The 14,584-nt window shown below is 43.9% G+C and overlaps 1 protein-coding gene across 2 annotated transcripts in view; it reads left to right on the forward strand.

The window, feature by feature from the left end:
- Nucleotides 1-6,205: 6,205 nt before the first annotated feature.
- GOLPH3 (golgi phosphoprotein 3) overlaps nt 6,206-14,584 on the forward strand; it is a 35,918-nt gene continuing 27,539 nt past the window's right edge. Inside the window, exon 1 of one of the 2 annotated variants that reach the window (XM_090276197.1) lies at nt 6,206-6,496. In XM_090276197.1, coding sequence (XP_090132323.1) covers nt 6,272-6,496 — 225 coding nt within the window. In that variant the 5' untranslated portion in view covers nt 6,206-6,271. Of the gene's footprint in view, nt 6,497-12,745; nt 12,799-14,584 lie in introns of those variants that run through there. The other variant, XR_016511107.1, reaches the window with a different exon arrangement.

The following is a 14,584-nucleotide window of genomic DNA, read 5'->3' on the forward strand; positions in this document are numbered from 1 at the left end:
ACATTTCACATAATAATGGCTTGGTGATGATGAACTCCTTTAGCTTCACCTTGTCTGGGAAGCACTTTATCTGCCCTTCCATTCCAAATGATAGCCTTGCTGGATGCAGTAATCCTGGTTGCAGGTTGCCTTTTATCACATTGAATAACGCTTGCCAGTCCCTTCCTGCCTGCAAAGTGTCCTCTGAGAAATCAGCTGATAGTCCTATAGGCATTCCCCTGTAGGCAACTCTCCACCTCTCTCTTGCTGTCCCCAGGACTCTGTCTTTATCTTTCACCTTTGGCATCTGTCATGATGCGTCCTGGTGTGGTCCCCTTTGGGTCTAGCTCTCCTAGGACCCTCTGTGCTTCCTGAACCTGTATGTCCATCTCCTTCGCAAAATTTGGGAAGTTTTCCTCATTTTTTTCAATTCTTCCTCATTCTGCACTGGTTGATTTTTTTCTTCCTTATGTTCCAAATCATTGATTTGAACCCCCGTTTCCTTCCCTTCACCATTGGTTTTATGTGGATTTTCCTTCGTTTCACTTAGCATAGCCTTCACTTCTTTTATGTGTTTGCCATACTCAAGCATATCTGTCAAGCCTGTGAGCATCTTTATCACCAGTTTTTTGAATTCTGTGTCTGTTAAGTTGTTTGTCTCCTCATCTGTGAGGTTGGCTATCTCCTCGTCGCTTAGTTCTCCCACTGGAACCTTGGTCTGTTTCCCGTTTTGGGCCATACTTCTCTGTCTCCTCATTCTGTGCTGGTTTGCCTCTGTGTCTTAGGTAGAGCGGTCACTCCTGTTACGTTGTAAGGGGCAGAGCCTTAGGGATTTGTCAGTATAGGGCTGCCTTTTTGGCACTGTATTGTGGGGGAGGGGTGTGAGGGGGAACAATGCTGCCAGCCCAGCACTGGCCCCTTTTCCAGGCACCTCTCCCACTTCCGCACCAGACTGGCATCCCTCTAGCTGCTGCCCTGGCCATCATTCCCAGAGTGGGTGGGTCTGCGGGCATTCTAGGACCATGGGGGTCCTTTAAACAAGCAGACTCTGCTGAGAGACTGGCAGTTTCTGCCTCCACCCCAACCCCCACTGGTCTGCACAGTCAGAAGCAATGAGGCTTGATTTTCCCGAGTGTTGGGATGGTGAGCTGCAAAGTCCGGTGAGGAGCTGGGAACGCTCCCCAGGTGACCCTCCTGACTTTTTAAAACATGGGACTACGCTTTCTGCAGGCCTGCTGCTGCTGCCACTACACCGCGTCCTCTCCGCCCCAGCTCTGCCCCTCCTACCTGTCTGGATGAGTATTTCTTCTTTATATCTTTGTTTGCTGGACTTTCATGCAGCTTGATTTTCTGAAACTTCTGGTTTTCTCCAGCTTTGAGGTAGTTGTATTCCTTCTTAGTTGTGGAGGGAGACACAGCATGTCTGCCTACACCTCCATCTTGGCTGGAAGTTCTCACCTGATGCCTTGATTGCATCCTTGTGAGTCCCAGAGCAGCTGGCCCAGCAAAGGTGCCTGATGCCTGCTCCACAGAAACTGTGAAAAAATATTTTCTGTTTGTCCCACAGCACAGAAAATGAGTACCCGCCATTGAGGTAGCGTGAACATTCAGTCCTTTGATAGGAAAGCAGCCCTTGTTCTTAGGAAATTGTGGTTTGTTAAAAGAGGAGGACATTCTGTAGCTTTAGAAGATCAGTTCTTATCACACCCTGATTTATTTTAAAATCCTGGGGCAAGCGGGTAGATATTTTCATGGTTGACTCAAAAAACTGAGGATCATTACTCAAAGAAGGTGGGGCAGGGAACAAATTGAAATTGCATACATGTGTAAGGGTTTATTTTCTAGGGACCAATGAATAAGCTAGTCAATTTCCATTGAGCTGAGAAAAAGAGAAGTGTGTTAAGTGCAAAAAAATATACTTGAAGTAAATTCCAAGAAGGTAGCTTTGGTCTATAATTCCAATCACAGTAGAGACCCTTGCTTCTAAGTCAGGAGGTGAGTGATCTCCTGTCTACTTGTAAACAAGCCAGAGGTGGGGAGTCATCCTTGAAAACCTGTCTCCCTTATACCCCACCTACTGCAGAGTCAATCTTCCACTGAGTCCTTTCAATTTCATTTCCTAAGAATCTCTTGAAAACACATATTTCTCATTTTCTCTTCTTCCATGATCAAAGTGAAATTACCATAAGGTTCTGAGGGACCACTACAGAAACTGGCTTCCGTACCCATTGTGAACACCTCCTTATGTACTTGGTGAGCTTTTCAAAATGCAAGTCTGATAACATTACACACCCACCCATTCCATTTTTTCCCACATGGGTATTTGAAAGTACCTTTGTTACTGGAGAAACCCTGGTTCTTTTCGTTGACACAGTAAAGAATTACAGATCAATGAGTCTTATTTGCATGCATGCAAAGTTTATTAGTGAGTGGGAGAGCAAAAGCAAGGATGGTTAGGGCAAGGGTGGCCAAAGCAGGGATGGCCAAAGGCCAGGTGACCAGCACTCATGTGACCAGAGCCCAGAGGGCCAAGAGAAGAGAGTGTCCTTTGTTCTGAGGACTTATGTAGTTTGTGGGATGGGGTGAGAGAGTTACATATTGATTGACAGGTAAAGGTAGTGCCTATTCTCATTAGGAATCTATATTTTGATTCCCCAAATATCATATCTTTTCCTTTTCCTTCCTTTCTCCTCCCCCAGTCCCCTCTTTATTCTAGACAAGGTGATTTTGAAAGTCCACCTTGTGGAAAATAAGCAAGGAAAAAAAATGCTAGGAAAACTGAAGAAAGAAAAAAAAGAAGAGAAAGTTATGTAAAGTCTCAATAATTTGAAGAGTGGTGCATATTTTTGTAGACAAACTATGTGGCTCTTCATTACATTTATACTTTTTCCTTTAGATTTTGTTAACAGTTCATTTTTTATTGTACTATTCTCCGCATACCCTCTTCCACCTCCACCCACGCTTCCCCCGCCATAATCACAGCTGTTGTTGGTGTCCATGAGTTCTTCTTTTTTCGTCTGTCTCTCCACCCCCATCCCACCCAGTAATTACATTTATTATAGCATCGTTTGTGATAGCAAAGGGTTAGAAACAACTTAATGTCAATCAATAGGGCATTGACTGAACAATTATAGTATGTTTATACAATAGACTATGATGAACTGAAACAAAGTATGAAGAAGCTCTGAAGTATTGATATAGATAGCTCTCCAACGTCAATTAAGTGGAAAAATTCAAGATAAAATCGATGTGGATAATGTGCTATTATTTGCCTAAAAAGGGGAGAAAAACTTATTTTCATATTTGTTTGAATATACATTTTAAAAACTCTGGAAGGATAACTAAGAAAATAATATTAGTTGTTAACTGTGTGTACAAAGTCTTTCTGGAAAGAGTTCAACCATTGTTAATATAATGAGAACAGTTTGTGCAACATCAGTGTAACCTGGCAGCCAAGCAGAGTGGACTGGAATGTGCCTGTGTGAATGGATACTTCACTGTACTGGTCAGTGTGGGCGATAGATGTCGTTGAGTGGGCATGTGTACCGTGTGGCTGTCACATGCAGAATTAGCAAGTATAGCAATGGATTTGCATCAAATTTTGCATTAGTTTGAACATTTCTCTGTGGCAACTATTTGGATGATTCAGAAGGTCACAGCTATGGGCAGCTGGTGACAGGCAGCTTCATTATGACTACACACCCGTTCATGCGTTACGGTCTGTGCGGAGTTATTTGGCGAAACATCATCACCCAGGTGGCCCAGCCCCCTAGAGCCCTGATTTGGTGCCCTGTGACTTCTGGCTTTTCCCAAAACTAAAATCACCTTTGAAAGTGAAGAGATTTCAGACCATTGATGAGAGTGAGGGAAATTCGGCGGGGCAGTTGGTGGAGATTGGGAGAACTGTGTGAGGTCCCAAGATGCCTACATTGAAGGGGACTGAGGTGTCATTGTCCTATGTACAGTGTTTCTTGTATCTTCTTCAGTAAATGCCTCTATTTTTTACAGTGTGTGGCTGGATACTTTCTGGACAGACCTCATATATGTTCCCAAGTATTTTAGTACCATTACTGCACAAAACATGACCCTGAATTTATCAGCTTAAGGCAACAAATATTTATTATCTCAGGTTTTTTTTTTTTTTGCTCAGAAATGCAGGAATGGCTTAGCTGGGTGGGACTGGCTCAGAATCTTTCATGAGGCTGCAATCAAGATGTAACTAAAGGCTTAACTGGGGCTGGGGGATCCACTTCCAAAACGGCTCATTCACATGGCTGTGTGCCCGAGGCCTCAGTTCCTTCCCAACTGGACCTCTTCACAGGCTGCTTGCATGTCTTTATGATGTGGCTGCTGGCCTTCCTCAGAGTGAAGGCAGGGGTAGGGAGTGGGGGGGTGGTGGGGAGGGGGGGTGAAGCAGGGAGAGCGAGCAAAGAAGCTGCAGATTTTCATGACTGAGTCTAAGAAGTCACACACAGTCATACCTGCCACCTTGCATTCATTTGGAGAAAGCCACTAAGTCTGGAGAGGGGAACCAGGATTCACCTTTTGAGAGAAGGAACATCAGAGCATTTGTTGACATATATTTTTAAATCACCACAGGGGACAGGGGGAACCACTGGGTGAAGAGGCAGGTCTGGAAGCAAGATTTTCACTATGTCTATGTTTATACTCCTTCAATATGTACTTGACTATATGAATCAAATAATAAATCAGTGACATTTCTTTGAAAAGAAACTATATTTATGCTCTTTGGGAAAGAATTGGGAGAGAGAAGAAAAGAAAAAGCGGAACAGGATGTGAATAGAACTTGTTGGAGGTGAAGTTGACCTTTGCCCAGAATAACAGGGGAAAAAAAAAAAAAAAGTCTCCTAGGTCCTCACCCTGCCCTACGCTCCCCGAGCCACGGGCCGTGGGAGGGGAGGGCAGCGACAGGCGACAGTATGTGACCAGTTCTGGATTGTGGTTTTGGGAGGGGGAAGAGCTCTAGCCAGAATGTCCTATGGGACGGGCGTTTATAATTTATTGCAGCTTAGGTCCTGTTAAACAGTAAGTTTCTATCTAAACCGTTCTGTTGCCACAGCCTGTGGTCACTGTTGATTTTAAATAATATTAGGTGGTGCACAATGCTATTCTTAATTAATGGGTAATGTTTTCCTTACAAGCTCCACCCTCGTGGCCTTCCAAACCCCCTCTCTGGTTTGTCATGTTGTCCTTTAACATAACGTGCATAAACCTGCCAGGCAAGCCAAGAGGATGTAACCTAGTTATTAAACTGAGGGAGATTTAATGTCCACAAAGACGTGGCCTGACTCCACAGGTTTATTGTCTCTATAAAGTTCCTTCAGTGCGTGCGCCCACGTGGGCAGCGCGAACTGTCCGCACTGCGCCCTGGCGGTCACGTTACAAGCCCGGCGGCGAGGGGGCAAGTTTTACAAACAAAACTGTTCCGTTTGTTCTGATCTCCCGCGTACAGGAATACACCCAGGACACACTACACGTCCACTTCCAAGCCATTTCAACGCGGTTGTTGCTTCAGATGGGTCAGGGAGTGTGGGCAGAGCGTGCGTCCTCTCTCGCCCCGTCTGCGGCGACCGAAGTCCTGCCCGTGACTCGTGGGGACCCGGACTCTAAGCCGGGCCCCTGCAAGCGCGGCCGACGCCAGTTCCGAGGACGGTGGTGTCCGGGAAGCTAAGGCCACGGCTGGAGGCTGAGCGGACTGCACCCTCGCTAGGCCACGGCCCCCGATTCGTGGCTCCAGCCCTGGTTTCCTGAGAGGCGAAGCGGGAGGCGCACGGAGGGAGGGCACGACGCAGGACAGGGACCGCGGGCCGGGCCGTCGAGGGGACGCGGAGGAGCGGGGCAGGGCCGCTGGAGACCCCAGGGCTCCGGAGAGGGTCGCGGTCAGCGGGTCCCCGCCCACCGCTTCCGGCGCCCTCTGGGCCAGCCCAGCGCCGGCGGTGCCACATCCTCCGGTGACGTCAGCCAGCGTCGCCATATTGGGAAGGCGCCGTCCCTGCCGCCGCCGCCGCCGCCTCGGAGCTCCGGCTGCGTCCCGGGCTGCGGCCGCAGGAAGGAAGGAAGCCCTGCCGCGCAGCGCCGACGCCCGGCCCTCCTGCTTCGCCCGGAGCCGCCTCCCCATGAGTGTCCCCGGCCCTGCTGCCGACGGACGTTGCTCCAGCGCCCGGATTTAACACGGAAGCCCGGGGCGGGGGCCGCGGGGGGAGGAGGAGGAGGGAAAGCCGGTAGGTCCCGCGTCCCTGTCGGCCGGCGGCGCGGCGCCTGGGCCGGAGCCATGACCTCGCTGACCCAGCGCAGCTCGGGCCTGGTGCAGCGGCGCACCGAGGCCTCCCGCAGCGCCGCCGACAAGGAGCGGGCGGCGGGCGGCGGCGGCGGCAGCGGCGAGGACGACGCGCAGAGCCGCCGCGACGAGCAGGACGACGACGACAAGGGCGACTCCAAGGAAACGCGGCTGACACTGATGGAGGAGGTGCTCCTGCTGGGCCTCAAGGACCGAGAGGTGCGGGCCGGGCGGGGGCGGCCGGCGCGGTGCCTGGGCGTCTGGGGCGTCTGCCCTCCGAGCTCCCGCGCCCCGCGCCCGGGGGCGCCCGGAGATCCCGGCCGGCCTGGTGCTTCCAGGTCTAACGCGCCCAGATGGCTCGGGTTTTCCCTCCGCTCACGTCCCTCCGTTCTTTTCTGCTCCGAGGCGGCCGGCGCTTCTTCCTCGCCCCTCTGCGCGCGGCTGGCAGCCCGTGCGGCCCCCAGGTGACAGTCCCCACCTGGTGACCCCCGCTCTAGTGAAGCACCTGGAACCGCCCCGCCCCGGACTCCTGGGTTCCGCTGCTCTTAGGACCTGGGAGGGCTCCGCGGGTCTGCTTTCTGGGAGGTTTTTTAAAAAGCTTGACGTGCCCTGTTAGGAATTCTTTTAAATGTCAATGAGATGGTCATGGAGGCAAAGTTGTTTTACCGATAAAGTTAAAAGGCCAACCAAACCCTCGTGACACCTACGGGAACATGACCTTCTGGGTAAACAGGGCTTGGGTGAGAGAGAATTTTTAGTGTCGCTTTTACATTTTATCAATTGACTGTTCTCCAGAAAGTATCTCAAACAAGGGCTTTTTCGTGGGGTGCTTGCGATGGGAGGTTTGTGATTTCATGAAAGGCTTCCAATTAGGTCGGTGGAAGTGGCCGTAGTTGTTTCTTTGTGTTCTGGCTTTGAGAGATGATTTTCACCCAAATATCTTGTAAGAATTTTCACACGGAGAGAAGTTGAAAAAAGTGCTACAGCGTATGCCTTTTGTATTCACCTCCCGTGTTCTGTCGTGAGCAATTTGCTGTAATGGCTTTATCACACATCTGTCTACAAAAATGATTATTTTTAGAGACCTCCAGACTGTGGGAGAGATGGCTATTATTCTAAATCGTGTGTGGTAAGGTGGTCGCAGGGGCTTGTTTCCTTTCAGCATGGAAACCAGACATTTTGAGAGTCAGATGCGAAAATAAGTTATTTTTCTTTTTTAAAATTTATTTTGAAATTGTAGTTGACATACGAAACTACATTCGTTTCAGGTGTACCTAATTTCGTTTTGATGGTAAGAATGTTTTGTCAATTCCATAAAGGCGGGCAAAACAATTTAATTCTTAGGGAACAATTTAGTCTTGCGTCATCAATACTTATCAGATGTAGATGAGCTTATATGGACTGTTGATGGACTCCGGATACTTACTAATCTAATGAACTAAAGTTTACCCTGATAGAACTGTGTAGAGAGCATTTGCAATATCTCGGGTTTCCATTTGCTCATGTTTTACTAAGATCACATGAGAAATGGTTATGTCCCTCTCTGGCTTCAAGGTGGGCCGAGGCTGTATGTGGAATTTCTTTTTGTTCTTTGGAAAAATAAACTAGATATCTAGTATCCAAGAAATGCAGTTTTAGAAAGTATTCAACTTGCCTTTTTTGGCTTTACAACTTCGAATCTTGGTAATAAGTGTTTTTCTTTAAGTGTATAATTATAATAAACATCTATTTCCTTTGGGGCAAAAGTAACATTTTAGGAAAAGCAAAAGCAAAATGCAGAAAACAAGTTATCCTTCATTCCTGAGTGGATATTTTGGTTTTATAGTTTTGGAGACTTTTCTGTGAGGGTACGTTCTGTGTTTAAAACTAAAACTTAATACTAAAACCCAAACTAGCTTTTGGACTTCAGAGTCACTCTGAGTGAGAAATTATGGTGAAAAAATAAGTATCTTTTTGTTTTTTTAAGTACGTGTTGCTCTAATGTTTTAGCTAAAACATATCAACACACTACTTTCCTGTGATAGGTTTTCCTGAAGGTAATCTAAATAATTTGTTGAAGCTTAATGGTACTTAGAAAATTTAGACAATTTAAAGTGTTTTGGTGGGAAGTAATTGAAACCATCTGTGCCTTTTGTATCAGCGAATTCTGAGCATTTCTTGCTGATTTCAACAACTACCGTGGGGAATTTTTTCCCCTTGTTGCATGCAGGCAGGTCCAGGGAGTTGAAGTGGAAGTGGTGGGATTGGAATTTTGCATTGCTGTAGATTTAGGTGTTAACCTCCATATTTTTTTTCCTGTTCTCACGTCCTCACGTACAGGTCACCAGCCCTGTAAGCTGATCCACTCATGTATTCCTCCTCTGGAGATTTCCCCCATGTCTTCAACTTGTGTCACTCTTTTTAGGGGGCAGGAGTTACTCTCTTACCTAGAGCCCAGGCATTTATGCTTGTTAATATTAGATTTAACTTACTAAATTCAATACAAACAAGTTCCATCTTAGCCATAATACAAGGTGGGGCAAAAGTAGGTTGTGAGTGTGCTAAACAATTTATTATTATTATTATTATTATTTTGGTAGAAAAGGAAAGGGGGGTTATTTAAAAGTTTTACAGATTCAGAATAACGGTGGGTCTCGACTGTTATGTCCCACTCTCTTTAAAACACCCCAAAACAGATGTTTTCACTGCCACATCAGGCCAGTTTCAGAATACGCTGGTCAGAGGTACTGTCCTTCAGAAAAGGAGTCTGTGGCTCCATATCCTCAGTCACAGTTCAGCATTTTAGACGTCTCCCACTAATCCACGCTTGGTTAGGCAGGTCCCCACAGTTCCAGCCTCATCAGCCATGCCACCACGTTCTCCAGGCAGGTTTCCCAGTGGGTCTCCTCCTCTCACTCCAGACCTCATGGCGGACTCTCTCCAAACCACGTGGCTTCCCCCTCGTAGCCGACTCCTGTGTACCCCTTGTCTCTACCCTCTTTTCAGATGGTGTGGCTTCTCTTCACATCCTCATGGCTCTCCCTGAAATCTGTTGTATTATTATTTATTAATTATTGTATTCTTTTCCATAGGAACAACCGCATACCTGCTTTTGCCCCATCCTTTATATAATTCAGTAAACTGCTTTAACTTTTTTATTATTTTAACTTAGCATCCATCGTTGTAATAACTGGGTACTCTTAAGATATTTAAAAGTTGAATTTTAAGGTCAGGCAGGTTGTTAGTGGTTGACACACTTTATATATGTGAGCTAACCTTATTTGAAATCAGAATAAGAAATTGTGAAATGGTGAAATTAGTTTTACTTTTTATAATTTTTTTCCTTTTTAATCCTTACCTGAGGATATGTTTATTGATTTTAGAGAGAGAGGAATTGGAGGGTAGGGAGGAGAGAAAGAGAGAAATAGAAAGGGAAACAGGGAGAAATTTCAGTCAGTTTCCTTTCATGTGCATCCTGACTGGGGATCAAACCCACAACCTAGGTATGTGCCCTGGCTGGGAATCGAACTCTTGACCTTCTGGTGTATGGGATGTTGCTCCAATCAACTGAGCCACCTGGCCAGGGCTACTTTTACTCTTTAAAAACCCGAGAGTTTAAGTTTTTAAAAAAATATTTTTTGTTGTGACTAATAAACTTATGGAAAAGTGCAAATATCATCATTGTGGTGGATTCTCACTCACTAAACACCTATTAAACTAGCAGCTGGGTCAAGAAATAGCATGACCAGCTCTCCAAAAGCCCCACTTGATTTCCCTTCCCGTCACTGCCTAGTCCTGAAAGGCCACCATTAGCTTGGCTTTAGAATTCAGCATAGAATAATTTTGCTCATTTTTGTACTTTCATTTGTGTCTTGCTTTTGTTCAGTGTTGTTTATGAGCTTGATCCATATTGTTCAAGTTTGTTATTTGTTCATTATCATTGAGTTACCAACTTTTTACACACTTATAATCTGCAGTATTTTAAAAAGTTACTTTGATTTATATCCTAAATCTAATGTTGCCCCCCAATAAGCAGATAGTCTGACTTCAGATTATGTACTAAAGTTATTGTGAAAGATTTTTTTTTTTAATATACACATTTTAGTTTTTTTTTTTTTTTTTTTTTTTAAGCCAATGATTTTCCTTTTTGGCTTTTATTAAAACACAGATGGCTGTGCCCTTCTGAAGATCCCTGTGCTCAAGTCTGGGTGGAGCATCAATGACATAGGTATTAAAGTACCTGTGGTTTAAACTTGAATTCAGCTTCCAGATAATTGGCACTATTTCTGTAATCTTTCCTGAGCTTGGCTGAAGGGGAGGGGCAGCAAATGAGCTGGGTGTTTTCCTTCCCCAACTAGCATTTGATTTTTCCATAAGTGCCTCCAGTAGTCAGTGTTTCAGAATGCCTCATTGAGAACTACTCCAAATAACTGGTGTCATGTAGTTTTATTTTATTTTAAAAAAAATTTTATTTATTGATTTTAGAGAGAAAAGGAGGGCGAGAGAGAAATAGTAATTTGTTGTTCCACTTATATGTGCATTCATTGGTTGATTCTTGTATGTGCCCCGACTGGGGATCAAACCCACAACCTTGGGGTATTGGGACAACCCTAACTGAGCTACCGGTCAGGGTGGTGTCATGTACTCCTAAATATCTTTGTTGGTGGCAAATCTTCGTGATTTAAGGTTGGATTCGATTATTTTAAATGCCCAGGTGTAATTTAGAGTGAGCCCATGGAATAGCAGAAGTGGGAAGAGGTACTGTAGTCTCGGTCTGAGGTGTAGCATTTATTTTACCTGTGTAAGCTCTCTGAGCCTCAAGTTTTCTAAATAGAGAGGGAAGTAGCCCTCTCCCGTGGTTGTTTGGATTGGACCGTGGTTGTTTGGATTGGACCGTTGCAGACATTTGTTTGTTTTACTCTCCCCCAGTTTTGTCTTGTTCTTAGGGCGTTCCCCATGGTGTGTATCCCAGGATGCCCTGTTGAAACCTTTGCCCCTTCCCTTTTGTGGTACAACCTGACCTAGACTTGTCTATCAGATGTTTTCTCCCTGGGCTTTGGATCTTGAGAGCAGAACAGGCCACGGGTTTTTTGGAGACCTACCAGAGTAGCGTCAGTGTGTGTATCAGACTGTTCTCTGACATGGTTCCTGAGATCACACTCTTCTCTGATGTGGTTTTGAGCTACTTTTTCTAGTTTGTTGGTGCTATCTTTTCCACCTTGATTTTCCCGACACCTTTCAATTTTGTTAGCTTCAACAAGTTTGTTTTTGAAGATAGCCAGAGTCGGCTACTGATGTTTCTAATGCTTGGAGATAAGAACCCTAATGCAGTATTTTCACTCTTTATATTTTACCCTGAGTGTATACTTGAGCTGGATAGTATACACTTACGATAGAATACTCAAGTTTAAAAGGATGGAACTGACTTCTGCGGGACCTTTAAACTGGCTCCAAAGATTGATCCCATAGATGGGTTCCATTTTTGGAGTAAGTTTCCAAAGGTCACTACTTCAAAATACAATACTTACCAAGATATATGCTTTTTATTTTTTAATTCTCCTTTCCATACATGTAGTGATATACACCATCTGTGCATATCAAATTTGATGAGTGATTTATTCAACAAATATTCAGTATTTCAAAATATGCTAAATCTGATTTCATTTTTTGTTGTTCTGTTACAGTTGTCCCAATTTTCTCCCCCGTTGCTCTCCACTGCCCACCCCCCAGTCAGTCCCCACCCTGTTGTCCATGTCTGTGGGTCATTTGTACATGTTCCTTGACTAGACCCTTCCCCTTCTTCCCCCCCTTCTCCCCAGATTTTACACTATTGAAACAACTTTTTAGTGCCTGGGGGTTCTTTCACCATGTGACCAAAATACTAATATTTGATGTTTATTTATTAACTTGAAACTTTCTGAGCCTCCCTGGATGGATCACTTGAGATTATCTTTCAGAATTATACTTTGAAATTATTTTGATCAAATTTTGAAGTATTTGGGGAGCTTATCTGATATTTAAGAAATACACTTTATAGTGACAGCTTATATGTAAGTCTCAAAATACTCTAAAGGCATCGTGTTTGTCCTGTTAAAATAACCTTTCGGCCCAGCACTCCTTTATGTCCAAGCAAACTTTCCCTCCGTTCTACCAGCGTGATTTTTCTGTTATTAATCAGAGTAGACGGTATCATTCAGAGTTGCTGTGGTCTTTGTTTAGGGGATTTTATTTTCACGAGAGTCTCCTTTTGAAGCAGCACCCAGAGACAGTGCTTGCCCCTGTGTTTTCCATTTAGTGAGTGTAGTGACACCTGCCGCAGGGGGGAACCGGGCTCCATTTTGAAATCAGTGTTTGTGGCTCTCGTAAATATTGTGGCTTTAATTTAGATATTACAGTTATATATAGAAAATAGGCTGTTTCTCTCTTGTTATTGCTAGTTGTCTGGTATAAACCTCTGACCTGTAAGAATACAATTAATATTAAGGTACATTAAGCCAGGCAGCTGTGGCAGAATGGATTAATCACCGGGCTTCGAGACAAAGGTAATTACATTACCAAAAAGAATGCTTCTGGTTAAGTACACATTTAAGGTTAAAAACTTATATTTAAATGAAGAAATAACTTATTTTTAAACTTATTAGACTGTACTTGGTTTACGTATTCCTTTAATGGAAAAGTTCTTAAATTGGAGTTAACAGTTGGAGTTTAGAAACTATGAACACTTCGCAATTGTGTGTTGTGTGTGTATGTATTTTCCTGGAGAAAGAAGATGGAGCTTTCATCAGATACTCAAAGCATATTGTGAATCAGCAGGTTAGAGATTACTGAACAGGAACTTTTTTTTTTAGTTTTTGTTTTGTTTTGTTTTTTTCTCTTTTCCTCCTGAAAATTGACTATAGAAAATACCAGGGTACAGGGTTGCAGGGAGTTGGATCTTGAGTTCTTTGAGATGTGAAGCCAACATTGCTGTACCCTAGCCGTCTTGCTAAATGGCATTCACAAGCCCTGTAACTACCACATCTATAATTCTAACAATTTCCATGCATTCATCAAATATTCATTGAGCCCTGCCCTTGACTAGGTACAAACACTAGGAAGAAGGTCTCCTCATTTTAGTTCTGTGGGTCAAACTCTTCTAGTAAAGTACAAAAGTAAATTGTGTTGCTGTTTAATAGTGAGTATCTCAGCCTGGCAATATAGCTAGCACTCAGTATTTATTATGTAAATCATGCATTTTCAGTGAGGGCTGTTTCATTCCTTTAAGGGACTGAAAATTGGTTCCTGGGAGGTGGGGTGGTGAAAAATTCTTGCTCTTTTTATGTATAAAGCATAGATACACATGCAGTATCTAAACGGATTTACAGTGTATCCATCTTATTAAAATTTCATGGGGCAGAGGATAATTAGGAAAAAAAAGGTCTGTAGAAGCTCTTTTAGTGAGTGATAATGAAAAAAAAGGTTGAGAATTACTGAAATAAATTAATATAGAAAATACCAAGTTTGTGCTTAGCTGAGGTTTAGAAATCTTTTTCTCTGATAAGAATTTTTAACGTAATAGATTTGTCTTGTAGTTCAGTAGTTGGAGAAACAATTGTAGCATACCGAACTGTAGGAAGTTGTGAGTTAATTTTTTTTTTTTTTTTGGTAGTAAAATCTTTTAATCAAAATGATTCTTGTTGGTTGATAATTTGTAGGTCAACTTTTGTGTTCCGCTACCCACTACCCACTGGGAGGAGTGGAAATTGAAGAACTACAAATAAATTGCTAATGGTTATTTTTATTGTGGTTTCATTTCCTAGTTCCAGTTTCTTAAATGCTGTTAAATGTGTGAACAGAACAAGCTCAGAAATAGCATTTAAGAGCTGAACTTAAATTTCAGTGCAGTCACTGAATTGAGTTTGTTGTTCAGTGTTTGTATGTATATCCTGTTTATATAAGATGGAAACAGAAGTCAGTTCAGTTCAACTGTTGAGCACCTACCTATGTGCTGGTCTCTTTGCTAGGTGTTGGGGTGAAAAACGTTTTTATTCTTAAGGAGTATCCAGTCTGTATAGAAGATAGATGTGCAAATTATTTCAATAAAAGAGTTACTGACTTTAATGGAAGTGCATGTTAAGTGCAGTAGGGATGTATGGGGAGTATCTCAGATCTGGAGCAAAAAGGTTGTGCCCTGCTCTTGACTCCTAGCCTTGCCCTTGACTAGCTATAAGAACCAGGATAAACGACACGATTTGAATTCTTAGACCTTCAGTTTCCCCCTGAGCAAGATGGGCCTCCATTTGCGGGCGGTCTCATAGCCCCGGAATTGTAGGGACCCAGTGAATTGGC

This window comes from Furipterus horrens, unplaced genomic scaffold, assembly GCF_987537825.1.
Source record: "Furipterus horrens unplaced genomic scaffold, mFurHor1.1.pri manual_scaffold_5, whole genome shotgun sequence".
Lineage (NCBI taxonomy): Eukaryota > Metazoa > Chordata > Mammalia > Chiroptera > Furipteridae > Furipterus > Furipterus horrens.